This window comes from Marmota flaviventris, chromosome 12 (assembly GCF_047511675.1).
Source record: "Marmota flaviventris isolate mMarFla1 chromosome 12, mMarFla1.hap1, whole genome shotgun sequence".
NCBI lineage: Eukaryota > Metazoa > Chordata > Mammalia > Rodentia > Sciuridae > Marmota > Marmota flaviventris.
Window position 1 is genome coordinate 51314323 of NC_092509.1, and position 14061 is coordinate 51328383.

General features: G+C 36.0%; 1 protein-coding gene across 1 annotated transcript in view; it reads right to left on the minus strand.

Annotated features, from left to right (window-relative positions):
* Positions 1-14061, minus strand: part of Opn3 (opsin 3) — a 42716-nt gene that overhangs the window by 4329 nt on the left and 24326 nt on the right. Inside the window, exon 2 of the mRNA XM_027928486.2 lies at positions 5243-5562. Coding sequence (XP_027784287.1) covers positions 5243-5562 — 320 coding nt within the window. The remainder of the gene's footprint in view (positions 1-5242; positions 5563-14061) is intronic.

Sequence of the window (14061 nt, forward strand, 5' to 3'; positions counted from 1 at the left end):
AAAACTCAGGGTGCCTCATTCCTCTAAAATCAGCACATCTACTAGCTTGTCCTCATTAAAAGTATTGAGGAATAATGATGTATAGTTAGAAAGTTCTTTGAGTTTCTTGAGTAACATTCTGTAGAACTTCTCTTATTGTTATGAGAAATGTGTTATTAAGGAGATTAAAAGAATATTTCTGCATTCCAAAAATCTATTCTTAAGTGGTCACTGTAAGAAGTTATACTAATTTTGCTACAAAACTATAAATACTGGGGCTGGGGATGTGGCTCAAGCGGTAGTGCGCTCGCCTGGCATGCGTGCGGCCCGGGTTCGATCCTCAGCACCACATACAAACAAAGATGTTGTGTCTGCTGATAACTAAAAAATAAATATTAAAAAAATTCTCTCTCTCTCTCTCACTCTCACTCTCTCTTAAAAAAATATAAATACTTTATACATTGATTTTAAAAGAAAAGTATCTGGCATACTATCAATACTTCATAGTGATAGTTTTAAACTGGGAACTTTATTATATTTCAACAAACTCTTAAGTGAATCCTCTAATTCTAATATTATCATAAAGGCTAGAAAAAATTATAGAAAGAAATTATTAAGATGTGCTTATAGTATTAAAGCACATATTTGAAATGATATCCTTAAATTACTGATGTCATCTAAATTTTATTTAAGAAGCTATATTCACATTAAAGTCACATATTCAGATTAACAAAGAATAGAGGGAAACACAAAAAATTAAAATGTTTGATTGCTTATAATAGAATTCTATTATACCATCATATTCAGATTAACAAAGAATAGAAGGAAACACACAAAAAATAAAATGTTTGATTACTTATAATAGAATTCTATTATACCATCCTATCTTAAAAGAAACTATTTTATTGAATGTGATAGGATATTTTTCTATTTTTCATAATGCCACTCTTTTGGGGGAAGACATGCTTCCTCCAGTTTATAGAAATATTGTGGGGTTCTTGTAGAAGCTTTATATTAGAATCAGATAATCTGATTTTGCTCCCAGTGTGATATTGAACAAGTCAATTACATTCTGTAGGAATAAAGATGAAAAGAAGTTTAAAACCATCTATGAAAATTCCAGTTTCATCACATGTATGTGGATCCAAATTGTGCAGATGCTTTTGAGATTATTTATTTACATTTGAAATATTATAGAAACTAACATATTTATATGCACTTTTGTTTCTATAAAATATTTATAATCATTATTTTTGACTCTTCAGAGTTTCAATTAGCTAGTATATAATCATGTCTAATTATCTTTCCTCCAAGCCCCCACTATCTAGGTCCTAACAGTTTTATTTTTACTATTTTTCTGGGCAAGTTAGTCCCTCACCATTTATAAAGGCAGAGTGCTCATTTATTATTTTGGAATTATATGCATGGAAGAGAAGTTAATTTAAGCAAATGTTGGTCTGTATTTCCCCAGACCCTCTTTAGTATAAGGAGAATGTCCTGACCAATGAGGTTTGTATTTGTGAAATTCCCATAATTATTTTCAATCTTTTTGACTTTTTTATTTCATCACTCTCATTATTCCTTGACTCAGCTCATTCAACATTTTTTTCAAATTGAGAGCTCTACTTTAGGTATCACCTTCTTTATTCAACCATTTGTATGTATTTTTCAAAATCACTGTGGATGAAGCAAAAGCAAATGTACAAATTTGTCCTAAAAAATAAACCACTTAAGAAAAGTTCCCCAGAATTTCCTCTGACAGTGTCTTCTTCCTAAGATGAATGGCTGATGCCTTGTGCCTATTGACCCATACACCTGAAGATCTGCAAAAACCTCATACAAGCCCTTAGTCTCAGTGAATAGCTATCTCACCACTACTGTTATGAGTCACCTCTCTCTGAACAGAAGAATAGCGGAAAATTACATGTATGCACATGCACTGTGTTCTATGTTGAAGAAATATAACAATCTAAAATCAAATTTCTTTACATTTTTACCATTTCTCCTGTCTTTCCCTCTCTATGCCCTCCATAATTCATTCCAACAATAGTGATTGATCACTTGTTACAGGCAGGTACAGTTTCAGCTTTAGAGATTTGGCCTCTGCTCTTGAGAATCTCACTATTGGGTTAAGGTGGCTGGTGTACAAACACTTGCTTCAATATGAAGGAGGGAAGCAAGGAGGATTATGAGATGCACCAGGCTGGATAACCAGTCCTGAGGGTGACTTAGAGCAAGAAACCCTGATCTGAGCCCTCTGGGGAGAGGAGAAACTGGCCAAGTAAGGAGGAGTGATGGCCAAGAGGGAGAGAGGGAAGGAGGGAGAGAGGGAGGGAAAGAGCCAGAGAGAGAGAGAGAGAGAGAGAGAGAGAGAGAGAGAGAGAGAAAGAAAATGTGCTAAGGCAGAGAAAAAAACACCATGTGTCAGGTTCTGGGAACAAGAAATGTTGCAGTTAGCTGGAGGTGGCAAGGAGAGGAGTGTCAAGAAATAAGGCTGAACCAGTAGATAGGAGATGCCACACAAGACCTGCTAGCCCTACTCAAAGGCTTCATTTTCAATCATGAAAGCAGTGGAACCCCCAGGTAATATTTAAGAATAAGTACTCTGTTGGCAGTGGGCAGAATATGAGTTAGAGGAAAGCAAGAATAAAGGAAAGAGAACTAAGATTCTTTTGAATTGAGTCTGTGGCAGTGAGAGAGGCAAAAATTGGATATATGGGAAAATATTTAAGTAGAATAGATAAGAATTGATCACTAGTTGGGATTAGGGGAGGAGATAAATGACAGATAGTCAAGAGAACTCCCTAATTTTGGGGTTAGGTAGCTAGGAATGTTGATCATTCAGTGAGAAAGAGAACGGAGGGTAGGGGATTTGGTAGAAAAGATGGCAGGTTAATCTCTGTATATGTTGAATTTGACAAGCCTGTGGACTATCGCAATGAAGGTGTTCAATTGAATGTGAGGATTGAACAGAAATCAAAAGAAAGATTTAGATTAGAGATAAAAGTTTTGAAGTCATCAAACCTTTCTTAGAAAAAAATCTTGGCAGTATATGAATTCACCGAAAGCCATTGTGTAGCAACAGATGAGAACTAAGCAGAGAATGCTGGGGAGAAACAAGAAAGAGAAGCTCTTAAAGGAGCCATAAGAAGATGGGGCTGGAGAGTCAGGAATGAAGGTAGCAGAGAAAAGGGTCCTTGAATCAATAAGGGGAGAAAGTCATAAGTAAGTAGACGTCATCAACAGTTTCATATACCACAGATGCCAGAAAACAATATGAATAAGAAATGTGCCCAGGGGCTGGGGATGTGGCTCAAGCAGTAGCGCGCTCGCCTGGCATGCGTGCGGCCCGGGTTCGATCCCAGCACCACATACAAAGATGTTGTGTCCGCCGAAAAAACTAAAAAATAAATATTAAAATTCTCTCTTTCTCTCTCTCTCTCTTAAAAAAAAAAAGAAATGTGCCCATTGGATTTAATATTTAGGAGATAATCAGTAACCTTAAACGAGGGCTATTTTAGAGAGTGTGGTAGAGGAAGGAGGTACAAATTTGCAAAGAGTTGAGGAATAAATACTGTATGAATTTACTCAGCTACTAACTCCTTGAGCTACAATAGAAATTTATTTCTCACAGTTCTGGAGGGTAGGAAATCCAGGATTAAGGTGCTGGCAAGGCAGGTTTCATTCTGAGGTATCTTCTCTTGACTTGCAAGTGGCGGTCTTACTATATGCTCACCCAGAAGGAGAGTGGGAGAAAGAACAGGCTTTTTGTTATCTCTTCTTATAAGCCTCACTCTCATGACTTGATCTAACCCTCCTTATTTTCCAAAGGTCCCACTTCACAGAGGATTAAGTCTTTGACATCTGAATTTTGGAGGGCACAAGGCAGGAGAAGCATATTTTAGATGCTCAATAAATAGAGGTTAAATAAACATTTATTGAGTGACAATATGGTACCAAAAGTCACCAGTAGTTCTTTGAGTTAGCAGTGAAAAGAGAGAAATAAAGCAATAGGGAGAGGAAGCTGAGAGTAAATCTTGCTTTTATTTTAAGTTAGCATAGCTATATGCTAAAGAGAAAGATACAAGAAGAGTGGAGAGATTGAAAAGTTAAAAAGTAAAATTATTACACTTGAGAAAGTTCCCTAGGAAAGAGAATGTAATGGGAGGGACTGGGGGACAATCAGAATTTAGAATTAGCTTTGTCCTGGGAGACTTCCCCTGTCACTCAACAACTGAAGAGAGGCACTTAAGAAATAGTGTTAACATAGAGGTTTTGATAAAGGAAGGCAGGGAGTTGAAAAGTCCTTGCTAATTGGCTTTATTTCTTCTAACAAATAACAAGCACAATAATTTAATGAGGAGGGATAATCGGTAAAAAATTAAAATGAAAATTGGTGATTTTTTATAGCCATGGTGTGAGAGAGTGTACCTATAGGGATACAAAGACAGGCCTCAGAGGACATCTGAGTAATTTTTTTTTGATCCAGAAACTCTCTACGTTTTGATTATAGCCTTGGAGAAAACAATTGGATTGGCCCAGGGATTTTTTTTCCCCAATGAAACGGGTGTAAACAGTAAAAATGTAGGACTTAAGGGTAATTAGTTAGGATTTACAGTGATGCCTGGAACTAGGTTTGGTTTAAAACAAAAGGTAAAAGTTAGAGATGTTTGAAAGAGTGAGCAAGAGACTAGAGTGTTCTAATAAAAGAAAAGAGCAGATGGAGTAGGAAGAAGCAGTAGTTAAGGAAACCATCTATGGCTGAAGTTGGAGACTGGGACATGGATCATGCCTAGACTGTTGGGTTAGTTCAAAAGTGCCTCTGCTGCCTCCCAACATGTAATCTATTTGTGTTCAGCTCTGGTCCTTTATGGCTCTCATGGGATTTCCAGTGTCATTCTGAGTAGTGTTTCATGGTGATCTTTGGGGGGGAGGGGAATCACGAGAAGCATGAAATTCTCTTTTTAGACTTTCTAAATTCTAAGAATGTTCCACAATGTAGGGCTGTGTTGTTGTTGAGTTTGTCTGTCCAGAATCCCTTTCTGTCCTTCTTTTGATGTGCAGAAAGTAAGTGTTATTCCTCATTTATCTTTTCATGGAGTGACTCAGAGTGCAAAATTCTGCCAAATGGAAAGTCTCCTAGAGTTCCTACAACTCTGGGCAACTACCAATCATGTAGGAAGTGTTTGATTTTTTTTTTCCACCCAAAATATTCTGCCATGGACATGTTTTTGAGGAGAGACATTTGTGGACTTCAACTCACCATTCGAATGGAATACAGAATATGGCCATAGCAGTGGGCTATGACACCCACAGGCACCACCAAGCAGCCAAGAAATAAGAAAAGCACAAAGGAGGAATCGTTGGCATCTTTGGATTTCCAGTCCACAGTGCAGCCTAGTCCATGGACGTCTAGGATGTATCTGTTCCAGCCCAGGAGAGGTGCTCCTGCCCATGCCAATGAGTACAGCCAGATGTAGGTAATGGCCCTCCAGGCCCAGGAAAAATTGATCACTCTGGCATGGACCACACGAATATAACGTTCATAGGCCAGCACAGTTAGGGTGGTAATGGAAACAATGCCTGCAAGAAGAGAAAGTAGAAAAGTATAGCATACTGCAGGGGGAAATCAGACATAAGAGGAATAACACATTCTTAACTGGAAATACAATATGGAGTATCTGAGACCAATGGAGGGCTCTAGAAGTTAAAAGATCCAAGAGTACTAATGCCCCGGAATCCCCCAGGAAATTAAATCAGAAATGTATTTATTTCTAAAAGAAAATGTTGAATAGAAAATGGCATGTGAATTGTAGTGGGACAAAAATAAAAGCCCTAAAAATCAGCCTGTCCTAATGATATCACTATTGTATTAAATTTTCTGCAAAAGAGAAACTAGAGTGAGACAGGATCAAGTGTCTCCTTTAGCTCTGCCTTCTCTCTGCTATTAAAAAGTCAAAATGGGTTCCCCGAAGCTCAAAATGGCCAGTCAGGGTGAAATTGTTCAAAGGGCTCCTCAGCCTCCCCACTAACAGATGTCAGCAATAGGAACCTTTCACCTGCAAGGCTTGCTGATGAGGTGGGGGAAGTCTTTGCTCTCATGATCTTCATTTATACCTCTATTTTACAACAAATGCACTTTAACAATATTATTAATGTTTTTCTCTGTTGCTCCTCAGAGAGTGATTTATTTGCTCAACAAGCACCTATTGAGCATCTACTGAGTATCAGCTACTGCACCAACATTGGAGGTCCAAAGATGACTAAGAAGCAGAGCTCCAGATGTCTGAGGGGAATGTATGCTACAATTGTGAAACAACATATGGGAGTCACAAAAAAAGGAAAAATCTGTGCACAAGGCAGGAGAAGCACATTCCAGGAAGAATGAAGAATCAGGGACCAGAGAATGAAGGTGTAAAATAACAGGAAGAGTCCATTAAAGATGACAGTATTCATAGATGTCCTAGATCAGAGGAGACAGAGAAATTTAGAGAGGCAGAGGTGGCCACTCTGAAAAAGGCTCATAGTTTCTAGATAAGATTTTTTTAAAAACCTTCGACTAAATGAAATAGTCAATTATAAATCTGCTACTCTCAGTGGGAATGTTCGTACACAGTTTGGTGGGATAGAAATCAATAAAGGCATTGTTTCTACTGTTAAAAATAAATCTGCTACTCTCTTGTCCTATTTAAGTATGAAAATAACAGTTAAATTCTCTTCCTTCTTGAGAAAAGATGGGAGAGGAGGGGAGGAGTAGGGAGGATAGGAAGGGCAGCAGAATAGAATAGACAATATGATTGATGTATGTACATTCCATGTATGTATTATATGTCAAAATACATTCTGCTGTCATGTATGACTAAAAAAAATTTAAAAAAAATAAATTAAAAAAAATTCTCTTCCTTCTTTTGCTGAAAGGACACTCATTCCAATAGTAGTATAGAACTTGAAACACAGCCCAAGGCTATGGGAACCAGCTTGAAGGCGAGGCAGGATATACGTGCCCCAGGGTATCATTAAAGGCAACCAAAGTGAAATCTGGGTTCCGGAGACATTTAGCAATTAGTATCAACTGAATCCATCTGCTTATTAAATGAGTGGAATGAAGGAGAGAGTACAAAAATAACTTGGAAATTTCTAACCTGCCTAATGAGTAGAGAGTGATTATATTAACCAAGATAAAAGTTACAAGGTTATGAACAGATATGGGAAAGAAAATGAAACTGTGAGCTCCCTAGAACACATCAACATAAGTATTTGTTGGACAAGTGGATGGAGAAAAGTGGCCCTAATAGAGCATAAGACTGGTCTTCCAGAAGCCGGTAAGAGTATGTTGGGGGATGGGGTTGCTAAGAGGCCTGGAGCAAGTCCAGCTCCTAATAAGTAGCTCTGTAATTTCTGACAAATCATACAAACTCTTTAGGCCTTAGTTTTTATTTTCATAAAATTGAAGGTCCATTCACATTATAAGATTATAAGATTTTGATTCTGCTATTATAAAAATATGAAATGAAGAGGCCCTTGACTCAGAAAGAAACTGGTAAAACAGTTAATATTTCATTTATACATGATAGATTTGTTTGTTTTTGTTTTGGGGGTACAGAGAACAACATTATTCCCAGAGTTCAATATACATGTTATACAATAACTATTAATTAAACAAATAAAAGAATGTTTACTAAATAGTGAATAGAAGAAAGTTGAGTTTTATAGCACAGTGAAAGAAACACTTTATAAAGTAGTGATCATAGCAAATAATGGACTTAAATTCAAATTATAGTAAGTAATTGTGAGGACAAGGAAAGCATCAAATTAGATGTTCTGCCTTTGGAAATATATTTTTACTTTATAAATTTTTTATCTAAATAGTGATATCCTTTCTTTATTATGTTCCTAGAAGGATATCTGGAAATCTAAAGTTGGTGACGTAATAACTCTAATGAAACTTTTTTTATTAAAATACAATGGCATTTACTTTTATAATTGACTTTAAATGCCAAAACATGGTTTGGCCTTCAATTTTAAGTTAATTTACAATGAATATTATTTAGTCCTTCAGAGGCAAGAAAACATTGCAATTGATTGCACTATTGTACAATATTATATAATTTTAGTAAATCTCAATGTATATTAAAGATAAATAAATGAATTCTTAGGGTTACAGCAGTAAGCTGATATAATAAGCTTGTGTGAACTATAATTACATTAACTTATTCATTCATTCATTTAGTTATTAACTATTGTTTATCTACCTGTCAATTATTATTCTAGAAAATACATATAAAGAGATAAATAAATCCCTCAAGAAATTTGAAGTCTAGTGATAGAAAGATAATTTTGAAAACAAATAAATAATTAAGGAAATATTAATAAGAAAAGAGAATAAAGAGATAGAAAATAATATAAGGCATGGCGGGAGAATACAAATTAAAGGATGCAATAGTATTGTCAGGGTGCCAGAGATGAATATGAAAAACTCAGCTTTGTGATGAGTTTTTTAGTGTAGTTTTTGCCCATAACTGTGTGCCAATAAGCACAATAAATTTCAAGTGCCTGACTGCAAACACCTATATTACTAATCATGACAAGTTAAAACCAAACTAAGAAGAGTGATCCTTGAATTTCTGAGGCCCTCCTGATAGCATGGGTGTATAAATGAATGACAATAGGAGACTGATTTGGTTTTCAAGGGTTACCCATCTGAAATTATCTCAACTGCATCCTCCTTGCAAAATATGCAGCAGCTTCCCTCTCCTCATGAACACTTTATTTGGGTCCTCAGTTAAAATTACTTGTTGTATTTTATTTGATTTCCAGAACACAGCTTGAGAGGATGAGAATGAATGGACTGTTTTACAGCAACTTTCTTTACACACACATTTTAGTCAACCTGGGATCCCATTTATTCCATGTGTACATCTGTTTCCCTTAACACTATGAGAAGAAAAAGGAAAGATGACCACTAAAACAGGGCACTAATTATATACCAGGCTCTAGGATAATCATTCTACATATGGTAACCCCCCTTCTGGAAAAAGAGGTCTGTGGTTCAAAAGGGCTAAGGAACCAATAGGTGGTGGAGACAGTTTTGAGAATCTGGTACTGATTTCAAAATTCATGATTTTGCCTTTACACCACCTTCTCCGTTCCCACAGATTTCACTAGGGGTGGAAGTGATGTTCCTATTCTCCTGAAAAAGTTGCATAATAATCAGGTATTTATGAAGTGCCCATCACTGGCTGAGTAGGTCCTGTAAAAGGAATTAGAGATGCATGGTCCCTACCCTGGAGGATACTACAGTATTATATTTTAATAAAGCCAAGACTAACTCAAACACAACATTAGAGGACAATGTAAGAGAATACATTGTTAAATGTCTGGTGACAGAACAAATCAGGAAAAGTAGACCCTGGTTACTGTGTTGTGGGGGTGGCTTCAGTAAGAGATGAAAGTTTAAAAGGGCCATAAAAATGACAGAATGGTTGTTATAACTAGAAAGGATCAGGCAATTATTTCTGGCTAGAAGAGTGACTTCTACAAAGGCAAAGTCAGTTGCCTTGAATTCTTGCAACAGTGTCTTGGTCTAGGCATGGAGCTAAGCCTGAGAGGTGAGAAGGAGTGGTGAGAAGCTGATCATATCTCCCATGGCTATCAGTGGTCTACAGCAGGAATCTTCAAATTGTTTTTCTAGCATTTCCCCTAGTCAAATTTTGAAAAACAATGTGCATGCTAAGATATTTAAAGGGTGGCATCTATATTTTTAAAATATTAAATTTAAAGTATTATGTAATATAAATATTAGCATTTTAAGATAAAACTATTATCTGACTCTTATAAATATATCCAAATGTATCTAAGGATTCATAAATATATTAGTGATTTCATATACATATTTTATGTGTTTATATATAAATATATATAACAATGACCAATCATTTAAACTTACATATTCATTCCAATTTTCTCCTCAAATTTTTATCTCAAAGAAACATATTGGTGTGGCTGAGAGATTTTAAATTATTTGTTGAATTCTGCAAAGTTGTACTTTGAAACTGAAATTTTTAAATTTCCTCTGCACAATAAGGTTCTAAATCTTTAAAAATTTGTCTTATAGATTAAGTTTTCAATTTATATACTTAATTAAACTGGGTTATAATTTATATTACTATACAATTGATAAAAATATTTTGTTACATATTACAAGTAAAAAAATTAGTCAGAAATATACTTCTTAAAGAGATCAATGTGGTTTCCCTCACTGCAAAGGCTATATCTATCCATGATTATAGTATTACTACTACCTAAATGGATGCAGGATCAATTCTACTTCTACTTTTTTCTGTTTGTAAAGTTAAAGAGAGATTTCTTGACACCACACACACACACTCCAAGGTAGTGTAAGGGGACAAACAGATAAGGATAGTGGGAACATGAGGTTAAGAGAATAATTTGATAAAATGAGCCCACTGTATTGACTCCCCACATGCTTTCTTTGTGAAAAAGCAATCTGCCTGTAGCCCCATCTAGCCTGAGGGACAGGAAATGTCACATTCCTCAGCAAACTGAGGCAGGGAGGCCTAAAGTTTTGGCAGTCAGTGTAGGTAATGAATTACGGGGATTGGTTATCAAAGAAAAGACAATGGGTTGTTAACAGCTACCCTCCAGGATCATACTTCCCAGCATAAGGAGTTGATAAAGAATACCTGCTGTTGCTTCTGCTCCTTCTGCCCTTAGGCGTGCACATGGAAAAGAGAGACTGGGGGATTCTGGGGTCTATGAAAGAGCAAGATATACCCACTCCCACTGACACCCAGTCTTGGGCCCCCTTCTCTTTGGAGAAGTCTGTGGTCCCTATCTCTTTCTTAAATAAAACTTGCTTTTTAGGCTTGCCTTGGTGTTTCTTGGGTGTTTAATCTTCAACACTGGGGGAACAAGGACCTGTTCCTTATTTCTAAGACTGGTGTCAGTATCAATGGAAGGAGTTTCTTTATATTCAATTCTTATTAATTATAGGAACATCCCTTCTATATTGGGTTAATTAAACCCTCTGAATTTATTTGCTAAAAATCATAGTGCTTATTGCTAAAATTGTTTTTAATAATCTGCCATCTAACAACTTGCTCTTGTTAAAAATCAAATCACTGGAAACCCCCTGAGTGATCATTCACTTCTTCAATATTTTCATCAATATTTAAACTTTTACTGTTTTTCAACCTGAAACCCCCCACACCCACTCATTGGCAATACTCCACAGAAAGATTTTATCTTATTTGAGAAGCCTGAGGAGTTTGCTTTTCTTTTTGGTGTAAAGTGGTAGGATGATTCAGGAAGTGCCTTGAAAACAGGTAACTTATCTCTTGGAAAGAATCTGAATGGAAATTGAGAGTTAAAACTCTCCTTGCATAGGCATTGGAAAGAGTTTCTATGCCTCCAGCTGTTCTGAAGACAGTAGTCTCTAAAATCAAATCTCATCTTATTGTGTGCTCACATCAGGATGCATGCTGCACCTCAAACTGCCAGGTGTGTTCAGAGCTGGCTCCTTTGATATTGCTGTTTCCTCTGCCTGAAATGCTGACAAAGATCTCTTAGCCTGGAGAAGACAGCTGTGTAAACAAATAATTACAGGAATGTGATAATTGCTGAAGCAGCTGTGGCCAGGGAGCTGGAGAATGAAATGGATAAAGTACTTATTTCTGTCTGGGGAAATACCGGGAGAAGAGTTTAAGAGAAATAATGTTTGAATTGATGAATAGGAAGAGTATATCAAGTTGATAAGGGTGAGGATACTTCAAGATCAAGGATATGGTATTTTCAAAAGCACAGTTTGAAGAGGCATTCAAATTTATCTCCATGCATCAATTTGGTTTTTTTTTTTTTTTACTTTTTAAATATTTATTTTATGTTATGATAGTCGTCCAAATCCATGCATCAATTTGAGTTAAATAATTCTGTGTGGTATAATGTGATGGTTATATGTAAACATTTATCGATGAACATAGATAATACACATATGGAGGCACACTGCTAGACATTGTGAAAACAAAAATGAGTAAAAAACCAGAAATAATTATTAAACAATGTGATAAATTCTTTAATAGAGGGGGGAATATGTTTGAGGCCAAAGTCCTGGGTTAAATTTCAGTTTCTTTAATTTTTACATAATTACCATGTGACTCTAGGAAAATTACACACCTGATCCTCAATTTGCTCACCAGTAAAATAGGGATAATAGAACCAAAATGGTGTCTCATTGTGTGTGTGTGTGTGTGTGTGTGCATGTGTATATTAAATGAGAATGTGAACATGATTAATAAATAGAAATGCTTATGTAACATTACTTTACAGTTGGTTGGAAGCAAAATTGTTTTAAGTGGTAGAAAGTGGACAAGAGGCATAGGAGTAAATAGAGCTCTGGAGCTTAAATATATGATGAGTCAATATGTAATATGTACAAATACCCAAGAATAAAGTCATTTTCTTACTTTGGCCACTGGATGGCCATATTGAATAGCTTATTTATAGTTCAAATGTCTAGACTCCAAAAAAGCAAGTTAATACTAAATAGAATATGTGCTTAGAACAGGTAATGCTTGGTTCCTGACTCAGATCTCTGAATCCCAATCTGTTAAATTAAAAAGTTACCATAATTTGGCCCATCCTTCAAGGAGAAACATTTAGTCCAGAGAAGTGAGTAGAAGGAGAGATTCCATCTAAGAGTGGTAGGAGGAATATCCAGCTCAAGATAAGACATTTTGCGGGAAGCAGGTATAACCAGAGTCTTAAAAAGTACATTTTAACCAGGCAGAGAAAGAGGGTGAGAGGAAACAGCTTATGTTAACCCATGAACACCTGACAAAGTGTGCACCATTTGGGTTTCTGCAAAAAATTCAAAATGGTAGAAACAGAGAGTTCTAGAAACAGAAGTGAAAGGCCAAGACTCTCCCAGGAAGACATATCAGGATCATGTGAAGAGTTTGGAATGCATCTGCAAGGGCTCCCAGAAGCTATTAAACAACTTTGTTCACTTCTATTTTTAGGCAGTTCTAGAGAATTTTGTTAACCTCTGATTTTGTGTATTTTTCTTATAAAAAGTTCCCTCTGGCTGCAATGAGGAAAAAGTATTGTAGGGAGGGACAAGTTTGGCTATAGGTAAACCTACTGGAGAAATGCAATTATTATGATGAGGAATGAGAAGTACTATAGTGGCACTGGGAAAGGAGAGACAAGAGGACCCAATAAATTTAAGGCAGTGAATCTTTGTTGTCTGTGGGAATGAATGAAGAAGAATCGCAGGAAGTCTTGTGCTATTGGCTTGGATAAACAAAGGAATGTTGTCACGGGTTGAGTTGGAAAGCAAATGAGAGAAATAGATTTGGGGAAGATGATGATTAGGGAATAATTCACTTCATCATAGATTAGCTAGGTCATTTTGAACAAATGACTGAATGGACTGTTTCAAATTCTCTCCCTATGAAATGAGGCAACTGTAAACCTGCCTTGTGGTTTTTACGAGTTGTCCAGGTGGTAATCTGTAAAGTCTAAACTGAGCTTGTGCTCATTTTCTCAAACTAGTCAAAATTCCAATTGTTCATTCCAGACATATATTGATTGGTAGACAATTTAAGGATGCAATTGAATCATAGAATAATGGAAACAAAACTATTCAAGAGTCATTTAATAAAGATGCTACTTTATTATCAGTAGCCTCTACTCAACATTAAAGAAAAATCGTACATTTACTATACTTGAAAAAGATTTTTCTTAAGTAAATAATTCTTTGAAATCTTGTTTTGTTGCTTTTTGCAAAGTTTCCTCACCTTTTTTTTTTTTTTTTTTAATGAGCAATGGTAATTCAAGCCCACCAACATTTATAGAGTGTACTTACAATGTGTCAGGCACTATTCCAAGCAGTTTCCCTGTGTGATCTCATTTAATCCTCACAAGAACTTTGTGAGACGTATAGTGGAAACGGAGGTAAAAAGAGTTAAGAAACTTGTCAAAGTTATGAGTTAATTAACACAGCCAAGATTCAAAACCCATAGCTGCTTTCAATGTCCATGCTATGCTGATTGCTAATTCTCC